Source organism: Dermochelys coriacea, chromosome 20 (assembly GCF_009764565.3).
Source record: "Dermochelys coriacea isolate rDerCor1 chromosome 20, rDerCor1.pri.v4, whole genome shotgun sequence".
Lineage (NCBI taxonomy): Eukaryota > Metazoa > Chordata > Testudines > Dermochelyidae > Dermochelys > Dermochelys coriacea.
This window is the reverse complement of record NC_050087.2, coordinates 17,957,956-17,970,369: the sequence shown is the minus strand read 5'-3', so window position 1 is coordinate 17,970,369 and position 12,414 is coordinate 17,957,956. Positions and strand designations below refer to the sequence as shown.

The 12,414-nt window shown below is 64.7% G+C and overlaps 1 protein-coding gene across 6 annotated transcripts in view; it reads left to right on the top strand.

The window, feature by feature from the left end:
* The window catches only part of PDE4A (phosphodiesterase 4A), a 107,359-nt gene extending 96,017 nt beyond the window's left edge, over positions 1-11,342 (top strand). For all 6 annotated transcript variants that reach the window (XM_038379432.2, XM_038379433.2, XM_038379434.2 and 3 more), the window contains 9 exons: positions 2,154-2,247; positions 4,146-4,324; positions 4,774-4,872; positions 5,234-5,398; positions 6,100-6,199; positions 6,703-6,857; positions 7,221-7,343; positions 7,682-7,864; positions 8,265-11,342. In XM_038379432.2, coding sequence (XP_038235360.1) covers positions 2,154-2,247; positions 4,146-4,324; positions 4,774-4,872; positions 5,234-5,398; positions 6,100-6,199; positions 6,703-6,857; positions 7,221-7,343; positions 7,682-7,864; positions 8,265-8,636 — 1,470 coding nt within the window. In that variant the 3' untranslated portion in view covers positions 8,637-11,342. The remainder of the gene's footprint in view (positions 1-2,153; positions 2,248-4,145; positions 4,325-4,773; positions 4,873-5,233; positions 5,399-6,099; positions 6,200-6,702; positions 6,858-7,220; positions 7,344-7,681; positions 7,865-8,264) is intronic.
* Positions 11,343-12,414: the final 1,072 nt, after the last annotated feature.

The window sequence follows — 12,414 nt, the reverse complement described above, 5'->3', positions numbered from 1 at the left end:
ATGAGGGAGACTCCCTGTGACCTGTGTCCTGGCCGGGGGTACAGAGCGCGCTGCCCCCAGCTCAGCCTGTGGCGTGGGCTTAGCGCAGGGGGGCTGGGAGCCAGGGCTTCTGGGTTCTCTCTGCGGCTCTGCCCCAGACTCCCTGTGTAACCTCAGGCAAGTCACTTCCCCACTCTGTGCCTCAGGAACGGGGATCCCCCCCCCGTGTGATGGGACGGGGGTCCTGCCATTGTTGGCCTCTTTGTGTCTCCCCCCAGCTCCCCATGGGGCCTGCGGGTTCTGCACTGTGGGGAGCAGCGCAGTGACCCCTCCCCCTGCTTGGGGGAGCCCATAGGCAGTACTGCAGGGAGAGCTGCCCCCCCTCCCCATTCCCACTGGGGCCTGGGGAGGGCCCTGCAGATCACCCTCTCTCCCTGTCCAGGCCCTGCCCCAGCTGAGCCCCCTGCCCCTATTGCCTGGCCTGGGGGGCAGGCAGAGGAGGGCCAGGGGCAGGGAAAGCCAGGGAGACTCCCCCACCCCCCCGCAAGAAGAAGCCTCTGGCTGTGAGTGCAGCCGGCTCCAGGATGAGTCCCCAGCCGCTGGCCAGCTCCAGGCAGGAGCAGCTGCCCAGAGCCGCTGAAGGACAAAGGGGACTTTAAAGTGGGGGCGGGCGACAAACTGCAGAAGCAGCCCCCAGTCCCCTACCCACCTGCTTGATTATGAGCCTAACACCAGCATCAGCCCCTCAGGACTCCTGGGTTCTGTTCGCGGTTCTGGGAGGAGAGTGGGGTCTAGTGGTTAGAGCAGCCCAAGGCCGGGGCAGGGGGACTGGCCAGGACTCCTGGGTTCTATCCCTGTCTCCTGTTGATCTCAAGGGACTCCCTGGAGGGAGGGATACATTGCTGGTTCCTAGTTGGCCGGTTCCAGCCATGGGGCTCCTGTCCTGAGCCACAGCCCCTCCGGGGAGGGCTCTGTGCCAGGAGTGTGACCCACCCTCCCCTGGACTCACTCTGCCCGGAAACCCTGAGCCAGCGGCTGCTTCCCAGTGCCCCGAGTAGCCGGCTCCAGGCTGGGCTGCCCGGGAATGCCGGGCCAGGGCTGCCGTCCCTGGCTGCTCTCCGCTTGGGTCGGGGGGTCCGGAGCGGCTGGGCTGGAGTCCCCGGCTGGGGCATAGGGCTGGAGGAGGGAGCACCGGAGCTGGCCACCATGCCAGACCTTAAGCACCTTCTGCCCGTCCAGGTAAGACGTGCCTCTCTAGAGGGGGTCTTGGCCCGGGAGGGGATCAGTCGAGCAGAGTCCGGCTGGTCAGGGTTGAGGAACATCAGCAGGACTGGGGGACCCCAGGGCTGGGCTAGCAGGGGGCTGTGGGTCGGGAGTGAGGGGCACTGGTGGAGCTAGGGGGGCAGGTCTGGGCTAGCAGGGGGCTGTGGGTCAGTAGTGAGGGGCACTGGTGGAGCTAGGGGGGCAGGTCTGGGCTAGCAGGGGGCTGCGGGTCGGGAGTGAGGGGCACCGGCAGAGCTGGGCCCGGAAGTGCTGCCCTGTGCCACAAATCCAAACCCAGATCAAAAAATCCCTTGAGTTTATTCAAACAATAACATTGTTCTCTGAGTGGGGGGCTAGGAGACGGGGGCAGGGCGGGCTCTGGCCTCTCCCCCATGCTGGGGGAGTAGCCAGGAGTAAGGAGGGGTTGGGGCCTCAGGGCACCGATCGTGGGGGACTCTGGGGACTGACCCTTAGACCTGCAGTTCCACACGGGCGTCTGCGCTGGTGGCTGGAGCTCACTGGCCAGGCCCTTGCACAGCGCATCCCACGTGCTCGCACAACAGCGGCTCACAAGCATAGTGGGGCAGGTGTGCAAACGCAGGCACTGGGCTCCCACGTGTGCAACAGGCCAGTGTACAGGCTCAGCAGGGCATCCCTGCGTACACGTGGACACGGTGACGTTCACACTCACTTCCATGGGGAAGCGGGCACCCCTGTGAGTCTGGCCATGCAGCAAAGCAGCCCTGCCGGCTTATGTGGAGAAGTGTGCACACTGGCTTGCCCCCTGGCTTGCATGGTGGAGCATGCACATACACGCGTGTGAGAGAGTGTGCAGCTCAGCTTGCACGGTGACGTGCACACCCATGCTCCCGGGCAGCCCTACTGAGCCCCTTTCTCCTTCTCGTTGGCAGTTCAAGAGGATGCTGACCCGTGAGCTCACCCACCTGTCTGAGATGAGCCGCTCCGGAAACCAGGTCTCCGAGTACATTTCCAACACGTTCCTCGGTGAGCACCAAGCCGGGCGGGGGTCCCAGCAGGGGCCTGACTCCGAGTCTTGGTCAGACCTGGAGTGGTGAGAGGTGCCCCAGGGATGGAGCTGCCTGCCCATGTGTGCCACAGGGGGCCCAATGGTTAGAGCAGGAGGGAGCCAGGACTCCTGGGTTCTATTCCAGCCCTGGGAGGGGAGTGGGGGCTAGTGGTTAGAGCAGGGGGCCTGGGAGCCAGGATTCCTGGGTTCTATTCCAGCCCTGGGAGGGGAGTGGGGGCTAGTGGTTAGAGCAGGGGGGCTAGGAGCCCAGACTCCTGGGTTCTCTCCCAGCCCTGGGAGGGGAGTGGTTAGAGCAGAGGGGCTGGGAGCCTGGACTCCGGGGTTCTTTCCCTGCCCCAGCTCCCTGTGTAACTCTGGGTGAGTCACTTCCTGGGATTGGAGATGCTGTGCAGACACTAGTGCCCACGCCCGGTGTGTCGGTGCCACGCAGGCCTGTGCACCCCCCCAGCCCTGCCTCACCAACACGCTCACACCCCTCTGCCCCCCCGCACACACCGCCGCCCCGCGCCAGGAAGGCCATTCTCTGGCTGCGTCCGGAGCAGCTTCCCCTGGAGGCAGACGGGTCCCCAGAGCCCCATTGACGTCAAAGGACACAAACTTCCGGCCTTAAGCAAATGTTGATGCAAAGGGCCCGTCAATGGGAGGTCTGTGCTGGATCTGGCCAGGGCCAGGCCTCACCCCTGCTGCCCTGGGCACCGCTGCAGCCCTGGGCTATTAACCCTGCCCGGGCCAGGCCAGGGCCCACAGGCTCAGGGGGGCACTTCAGATCAGGGCACCAGGTCCTCAGGGGAGCTCCTTTCCCCTCCAAGGGGACTCACGCCTGGGGGGTAGAGGCTGTTTAGGAATGGGGGGGCATCAGTGACATGGCTACGGGGGAGTTAAGTGAAGCAAGAAAGGAAAGCAGTTTGTGTTGTGTCCCAGTGCTGGGCGCAAGCTCAGGGCTGGGATCCAGGACTCCTGGGTTCTCTCCCGACTCTGGGAAGGGGAGGAGAGGGTGGTCTAGTGGTTAGAACAGGGGGCTGGGATCCTGGATTCCTGGGTTCTGTCCCTAGCTCTGGGAGGGAGGGGGGTCTAGTGGTTAGAGCAGTGGGGGGCATTGGGGAGCCAGGACTCCTGGGTTCCCTCCCTGGCTCTGGGAGGGGAGTGGGGTCTAGTGGTGAGAGCCGCTCTGGGTCACTGTTGCCACATGCATCATGTGGAGCCCTCTGCGTATGGATTGGCTGGATGCCCTGTGATGTCACAATGCTGCCCTCTCCCTCGCCCCCCCATTGCCTGAGTCCCCTCCAGGAGCCCATGTCTTGGGGGGCCCCCCACCCCCATGCTGCCATGATGCCTCGTTCCGCCCTCTTCTCTGCAGGTGCTGGGGGGGCGGGTTGCACCCCCCCTGTTCCCGCAGCCCCCCGTTTCCTGCTCTCCGGGCCATCCCCAAGGAAGGAGTGAGCTCCCCCCCACCCCCTGCACTGACACCACCGAGGGGGGGCACCTGTCTCGCTGCCAGGCCCAGCCCGACCTGGGTCTCCTCTGCTCCCATTCCCCCCACCGGGGGGGACCTGGTGCAAGAGGCTCCCTCCTGATGCCAGCAGCGTGGGCACAAGGCCTCCCTGGGACAGGGCTGTGGGGAGGGGACACAGCCCTGGGGGCGGCTGGGGGAGGGGTGGTTTGCACACGTACCCCCCCCCACGCACTTTGGCCCCATCTCATGCACAGTCACACTCAGAGCCGTGTGCTGAAACTGACTGCTGCATGCTCACTCTTGCTCGTGCAGCCTCTTGCACGCCCACGTCACAGTCTCTCCCCCCCTCGGTGCCCCAGTGGGACAGCCCCTCCCCTGCTGACAGCCTTCCCCCCCCCACAGACAAGCAGAACGAGGTGGAGATCCCGTCCCCCACGCAGAAGGAGCGGGAGAAGAAGAAGAAGCAGCAGCCCATGTGCCAGATCAGTGGGGTGAAGAAACTCATGCCTACCTCCAGCCTGACCAACTCCAGCATCCCCCGCTTCGGGGTCAAAACCGACCAGGAGGAGCTGCTGAGCAAGGTGGGGGGAGGGGCTGGGATGGTGAGGGGCTGCAGGTCGGGAGTGAGGGGCAGAGGTCGGGGGGCAGGGCTGGGTTGCACTAGCAGAGGCTGCGTGTCGGGAGTGAGGGGCACCGGCAGAGCTGAGGGTGGGGAGCAGGTCTGGGATAACGGGGTGGTGGTTCGGGAGTGAGGGGCACTGGCAGAGCTGAGGGTGGGGAGCAGGTCTGGGATAACGGGGTGGCGGTTCGGGAGTGAGGGGCACCGGCAGAGCTGGGGGAGGCCAGGGCTGGGCTAGCAGGGGGCTGCAGGTCGGGAGTGAGGGGCACTGGCAGGGTTACGTGGGGGCCGTGGGACCAGTGGGGCACCACCACCTCTGGACTCCTGCAGACGTGCTCTACCAGGCCTCTCCACGGGGGCCCTGTTCTCCTCCCCACCCCTTTTCTCACCACCCCCTGTTCTGCCTTCCAGGAGCTGGAGAATCTCAACAAGTGGGGCCTGAACATTTTCCACGTCTCCGAATATTCCAACAGCTGCTCGCTCAGCTGCATCATGTACATGATATTCCAGGTAGGGCGGTGCCTGGCGCAGTGGGTGGGGTCTGCTCATGGGGGCCGCTGGCGCCCACCCCTCTGTTCAGCAGAGATCCTCAGCGCTGGCTGGGGAGCCAGGACTCCTGGGTTCTGTTCCTAGCTCTGGGAGGGGAGTGGGGTCTAGTGGTTAGAACGGGGGGGAGGGGGCTAGGTATCAGGAGTCCCTTCTCAGCTCTGGGATGGGGGCGATTCCGCCTGGGGCTTTTGCCAAGGGCTTTGGCAGCCCTCAGCGGGGACTGGAACTGGGGGGGAGGAGTGCTCAGCCCCCAGGAGTGCCTGGCGCTGGCCCCTCTGGTGTGACTCTGCCTGGCCACAAACGCCCCCCTCGCCCCCCGCAGGAGAGAGAACTGCTGAAAACCTTCAAGATCCCGGTGGAGACGCTGCTGACGTACATGCTGACCCTGGAGGAGCACTACCACGCCGACGTGGCCTACCACAACCGCCTGCACGCTGCCGACGTGGTGCAGTCTACGCACGTCCTGCTGGCCACACCCGCCCTGGACGTGAGTGGGGGGCTGAGCGTGCCCGGGACACAACGACTGCGGGGGGCTCTCTCAGCCAGATGGGCCCAGTGCCAGCAGGCAGCAGAGTGGGGTGCCCCGGGGCCAGCTCTCGACCCCCCGTAACGGCAGGCGGGTAACGCACGGCATCCGGGACACGACCCAGTCCGGCCGGCTGTCGGGGGGAGCGGCCAGAATAGGGACGGAAACAGGACTGAAACGCATTTGGGTGGGCTGGGGCGGGGCTGGGGGGGCTGGAAAGCTGCCTGTCCATCTGTCCGTACACCCCCAGCCGTCTCTGTCTGTCTGTCTGTCTGTCCGCCCTGGGCCCATCTCTGCCATCGCTGCCTCCTGCGGGGTTCACAGCCTCCTTGGCAGCCGCTGGCATCGGGCCTGCTCTGAGGCAGGAAACCAGGGTGATGGGTCCTGGGTCTAAGCCCCCCATGGCAATTCCCAGCACAGTCTCTGCAGCTTCCCCTAAGAGCCAGGCCAGAGCGACTCCCGGCTGTGCTGATGGCATGGCTGGGGCACAGGCCTGAGGGACTAGTCCCAGGGGGGCAGCCAGGACTCCTGGGTCCCTCGCATTGCGACATGCCTACCCGTGGGGCAGGGCCCCGCCTGTTGCGCCGGGACAGTCCCAGGCCCTGCCCTCGTTTGCTAACCAGTTGGGCCCGGCCTCAGCCCCCTGCATGTGCCCTTGGCAGGCTGTCTTCACCGACCTGGAGATCCTGGCCGCTCTGTTTGCAGCCGCCATCCATGACGTGGATCACCCGGGCGTCTCCAACCAGTTCCTGATCAACACCAGTGAGTGCCCCGTGATCCCGCACCCGGGGGCAAAATCCTGGGGGTCCCGGCGCGCTTCCCAGAGACCCGCAGCAGCCTTGTGGGGGCATACGTGTGTGTTTCCTATTCTCTCCAGTTCTGGCACACACACCCTGCACCGGGACACACATGCCAGCCCTCCTGCACACATGCCCTGCACCGGGACATGGACACACACCTCAACGCACATGCGTGCACTCCTGCACACACCCCCTCGTGCAGCAGGACACACACACACCAGCCCTCCTGTGCACACAGGTTTGCACTGGGATACATGCACACCCGTGTGCATTCTGACACTTGTGCACACACCCCCTCCCCTGCCGAGAGCTCCTTTGCTGTCACTGCTGCTCTGTCCCCCCCGTGCAGCTGGCTGGGTCCTTGCCATGGCTCCCTGCCATGCACCGACCCCCACTCCCGGGAGCACGCACCACGGAGTAAGGGAGGCAGGAGCCGGCGCCCCCCTAACCCACCTCGCCCCGCAGACTCGGAGCTGGCCCTGATGTACAACGACGAGTCGGTCCTGGAGAACCACCACCTGGCTGTGGGCTTCAAGCTGCTGCAGGAGGAGAACTGCGACATCTTCCAGAGCCTCAGCAAGCGCCAGCGCCAGACGCTGCGCAAGATGGTCATCGACATGGTGAGCCGGGGCCACAGCCCAGCCCCTGCCGCCCCCTCCCTGAGCAAGCTCCGGCAGCATCCCTGGCCAGCCCGCCAGGGGGCCAATCCCCACACCTGGTGGCGGGAGCAGAGCAAGTGGGGGGGTGTCCTGTGCCCTTTTCCCAGCCCTGCCAGCGGGCAGGGAGGGAGGAAGGAGGGTCGTGCCAGGGTAGGGTCTGGGCTGTCGCAGACTCCGGGAGGGACCTGGCAATCAGGACTCCTGGACTGCGGGCCAGGCCAAGGGGGCTGGAGCAAGAGGCTCTGTGCTAGAACTCCGGGGTTCTGGGCGGCTCCTCCCCTCCCTCCCGTGACAGTCTGCCCCCCTCCTCCCTCGCCTCCCCAGGTCCTGGCCACCGACATGTCCAAGCACATGAGCCTCTTGGCCGACCTCAAGACCATGGTGGAGACCAAGAAAGTGACGAGCTCCGGGGTGCTGCTGCTAGACAACTACACGGACCGGATGCAGGTGGGTAGGGGGTGGGGAGGGCCCCCAGCACATGGGACACTAGGTTCGGGAGAGGGAGATGGAGGACCCCAAGATCAGCCAGGCGAACGAGCCATCCATCCTGACTCGGGTTAGCTTGGGGGCTGTCCGGGCTCGTTGCACCAGGGGCAAGGGTTCCCCTGGTGGGGCAGGGTTGGGGGGCTGGCTGGGCTTGCTGCACCAGGTGAGGGGGGTTCCCTGGGGGGGGGCAGGGGGCTGGCTGGGCTTGCTGCACTAGGGGCGGGTGGTGCCCAGAGCATGGGGGGGCAGGGCATGGGGGGCTGGCCCAGTCCCCACAGTGTTCGTTCTCCCCACCCCAGGTCCTGCGTAACATGGTTCACTGCGCTGACCTCAGCAACCCCACCAAGCCGCTGGAGCTGTACCGCCAGTGGACCGACCGCATCATGGAGGAGTTCTTCCGGCAGGGCGACAAGGAGCGGGAGCGGGGCATGGAGATCAGCCCCATGTGCGACAAGCACACGGCCTCCGTGGAGAAATCCCAGGTGCGGGGAGAGCTGAGTGCCGGGCAGCGGGTGTGGGGCCTGCTCCTGGGGCTGTCGGGAGGGGCCTGCGCGCCTGTCTAGCTGCCAGTGGCGGGGCAGGGCTCTGCAGTGGTGCAGCATGGCGGGGGTCCCAGTGCCCAGCCTCTGAATGCACCTGCCCAGACCCCACCTGAGATCAGGGCCCCGTCGCGCCAGGCGCTCTCCAGACCCTGGCCAAGATCAGGGCCCCATCGCACTGGGCGCTGCCCAGACCCCAGCCAAGATCAGGGCCCGGTCGGGCCAGGTGCTGCCCAGACCTCAGCTGAGACCAGAGCCCTGGCTGAGATTCAGGCCCCGTTGTGCTGGGCGCTGCCCAGATCCCAGCTGCTCTGAGTCTTACCTCCCTGGGTCTGCCTTTCAGGTGGGCTTCATCGACTACATCGTTCACCCACTGTGGGAGACATGGGCGGACCTGGTGCACCCCGACGCCCAGGAAATCCTCGACACCCTGGAGGACAACCGGGACTGGTACCACAGCATGATCCCGCAGAGCCCCTCCCCGCCCCCAGACGACCAGGACAAGGACGAGGAGGCCTGCCTAGAGAAATTCCAGTTCGAACTGACACTGGAGGAGGAGGGCGAGGAGTCGGATCAGTCGGACCCGGACCGGAGCAGCCTGGACCACGAGGACAACAGCTGCTGCACTGCGGAGGAGGAGCCACCCTGCCTGTTCCTGGAGGACGGGGGCGGGCAGAACGGACTGGCACACGACACAGCCCCGGGGGCACTGTGACTCTGGGCTTTGGCTCAGCTGCCCGGCGGAAAACAAAACTAAAGCCACGCACCCGTACCCCCCGCCATGGACTCTTTTTGGGGGGGGGGGGGGGAAGGAACCAACAAAAAAACTTTTAATTTAATTTTGGTTTTAGTTGGGAGGATTTTTATTGTATTTTTTACAACAACAACAAAAAAAGAAAAAGGAAAAAAAAAAGAAAAACTTTTAAAAAACCAAACCACAAAAAAAGGGAACACACACATCTACTGTAGAGGCAGGTCGGCCCCCGGGCACGGCCCCACCACAGTGGAGCTCCAAGCCCTCTGGACTCTTCCATTTCTTGTCTTCGGGGTTTGCTGGTTTTTTTTACTGATTCATTCGGATGATTTTTCATTTGGAGCAGCCAGGGGGGGCCGGGGCAGCGGGTGCTTTTCGCTTTCCATTCGGGTTTTCCCTTACCCCATGGCCTTTAGAGATATATTTTTTTAAACAATCAGGAATGAACACTGAGCAGAATCGGAGCGCAGGGGGGCAGCTGACTCTGCGATCCCCTCCCCGCCCTGCACACTGTCCTAGCTGTGACCCCTCAGCCAGGCTAGTTCTGGCCAGGGTCTTTGTGCCAATGCTGCCGGCTGCTCCGAGCCGCACAAGGGTGGTTCTTAGTATTTTAATTTATTACTACATTGGGAGGGGATGGTTGTGGGGTCTGGGTTATTTTTAACGCACCTGGTAATTTATTGTAAATTAATTATTATTTTTGGAAAGTTGGGGAGGGGAAGGGAGAGAAGTTATTTTATTTTTCTGTAATCAGATTTTTTTCTCCCATTGCTCGGGGGTTCATTTCGTCCCCCTCTTTCCCCTCCCCCACTGAGGCCATAACCCCCCTCTCGTCCTCCCAGGAAAGGGGGGGCTAACTTTTGAAAAGGGGGAACTAAACGGCAAAGCTCCAACCCCTGCCCTCAAAGCAGCCGCTCTCTGAGCGACCAGCCAGCCAAGTCTTCCTCTCTTCATCCATTTGCACAAATACGGCGCTCCGGCCGCATGGACTGAATGTATCAGCCAGCTGCTCCCCTGCCCCCCACCCCGAGCAGCTGGAAACCAGCTTTGCTTCCCTTTGAGTTGACTTGCTAACCCCCCCTCCTCCCCCCAGCTGGCAGCTGACGGGCTACGGGCACCACCGCTGCAGGGAGGCGCCCAGGGGATAGTCGAAGGTGCCAAAGCCAGATTCAGTGGGCGCTGGGCTCCAGACTGTCCTTTGGGGCTCCTGCTTGGTGCCCCCTGTGGCGTTAGGCACCCGACCCCTGGGCAGCCTGGCACCAATGTGGGAGCTGGATGTTCCAGGGGGCCCACCCTCAGGACTCTGGCCCTGCGAGAGGATCCAGGGCCAGTAGGAAGCCAGAGCGCCCAGCTCCCGAGGGCTTTAACTGACCCTCTCGGGCTCCGAAGCCCCCAGCCCTCTACCTGTGCTGGTGGGAACACAGGGCAGACGGTGGGGGGAGAGCGGAACAAGTGCCCCCCTCTGGCCATGGCCTCGCAGACCCTGGCGGGCAGCACTGCAGCGTGGCTCTCCAGGGCTCTGCACCAACCAGGTCACAGCAGGAGCCAACCGGGCTAGTGCAGACGCGGGACACCACCCCTGGCAAATGGGAACTGGGCCCCCTAGCTGCTGGTTTCCCTGGGCTGGGGGGGAGAGCCCGGGCTGGGCTGCTCAGTCCTCCCCCCCCTCCCCCCAAATGTCCAGCATCTGGTGGGGGCAGGTGGAGCTGGGGCTTTAGAACCATTTCCTCAGGGTGTCCCTAAGCTAAATGGGACGGGAGCAGCTCCCCGCCTTGGTCCCACTAGCCGCGTCTGCACCTGCCCGGTTCTGTCTGCAAGACGTGCAGGGCTCGCTCTGCGGGGCTGATCTCTGGGGTTACGTCAGGGTGATCCCCCCTCCCCGCAGGAAATCAGAGTTTCTCCCCATTGGGTTGGGAGGGGGCAGTTGTATGGCAAATGAGTCCTCTGGGGGCGGGGAGGGGGCAGGGGAATGGGAGCAGGCTGGGCTGGCGTGTGCCATCCCGCCGGGCCCGCCCAGGACTGAAGCAATAATGAGTGAGATGCCCCTACCATGAGCTTTCGAACAAAAGCCCTTGGGTGCAGCGTCTCCTGGGGCTTGTCCCCTGGGGCCAGCACCTCAGGATCCTTGGGCCGGAGGCTGCCCCATGGGGGTGCCTGGGACAAGAGTGGGGCTGGGGGGATGAGGAACAGGGGCAGGGCCCACCCAAGCGGTGTGCCACTGGGCGTGGGCCCGGAGCAGGCGCAAGCCATGTGGGTGGCCCCAGCTAGCGCCCAGGTGCGGCCCGTGGCCGGCTGGGGGGAATGGTGCCATGTCTGAACACTGTACTGTAGCGATTGATTTCGATTTTCCGCCAGCCGGGGTGTGGCCGGAGCGGGGGTCCGGTGGCGCCCACCCCGTAGAGCCTTTATTTTTGTACGCGGTTCGGTTTGGTGCGTCGGTCGGGTCAGTTTTGTTCTGTATATACTGTGAATAGCAGCTGTAAATGACCCCCACTCAAACAAGACAGTCCGTCCCCCAGCGTGGGCCGGGGGGGCTGAGCCCCTCCCCAGGATCTGAGCTCCCTCTCCCCCTGCGTCTGTATCTGGTGTAACAGCTCCTCCTTCGCCATCTCCTTGCAGTCTCTCTCTCGGAGCTGCGGAGCTCACAATAAAACCAGGAGGAAGGGACTCTGCCTCTGGCCTCTGACTTCCACACGGGGGTTGGGGTGTCTGGGCATGTCTGGGGGTGGGGTACAGCTGGGCATCTGCCTGAGGGGGAGGCGGCTGGGGTAGGGTGTGCACCTGGGTATGGGAAGGGGGGGTGCGTCATGGGCAGCTCAGGGGCGTTGGTATCCAGGATAGCCTGTGTATCCACGGGGGGGGGAGTGTCACCTTCCTTACAAAGACCCAACCCCCCCCGGTTCTGTGCAGCACCCACCATGCGACACAAACCTGGCACGGGCTGGGGAGTTACAAAGCCGGAGGCTTGGCTGACTGCCGGCGGCCCCATTCCCAGCCCTGGGGGCTGCGGGCTCCCGGCTCAGGCCTGGGGTAGGTGTATGGGCAATTCTGCGGGAGGGGGGCCTGCAGACCCTTCCCCCCCAGGTCTGCCTTGCAGTATTGCCAACCCCGACTGTTCAAAACTCCTGCGTCAGACTCGCCAAACGCAAGAGATTGGCTTCGAACCAGGAGCGTCTGTCAAACTGGGGGGGCTTCTTATCAGCTGCCTGCGTTTGGAGCCTTTCCGGTGCCCTGGGGTCAGAGTCGGACACTTCTCACCCCCGAGGCCCACACCGGCCTTGTCCCTGGACCCCCCACGCCCTCCCGGGGGAGAGACTCAACAGAAGCCGGAGCGTCGCCAACGGGGCCGCGCCCAAGACCCCCGTGACCAGCCCGGCCAGGCCGCCCCCAGGCCCGGCCGCAGGAGCCGCCAGGCCGCAGCCAGGGGGACGGGGGGCAGCTCCAGGAGGGGACGGGGAGGTTGGGGGGCAGCTGCTGCCTGTGCCCACACGGGCTGCTGGGGGGCCACGTCCCTTGGAGGGTCCCCAGAACTCTGCCCCCCGGGGCCAAGGCCCAGGCTGGGGGGGTACAGCTCTCAGGGGGCCTCACCCCAGCCCTGTGGGGATCCTGGCTGGGCCCCCCCCGGCCTAGCCGCCCCGTGCGAGCCACGTGGTCCCTTGTTGACCCCGCCCCGCCCCTTGCAGGGCCTGGCCACGTGGCTCTCCCATGGGGCCTGCCCCCATGCAGGGCCCGCGCGGGG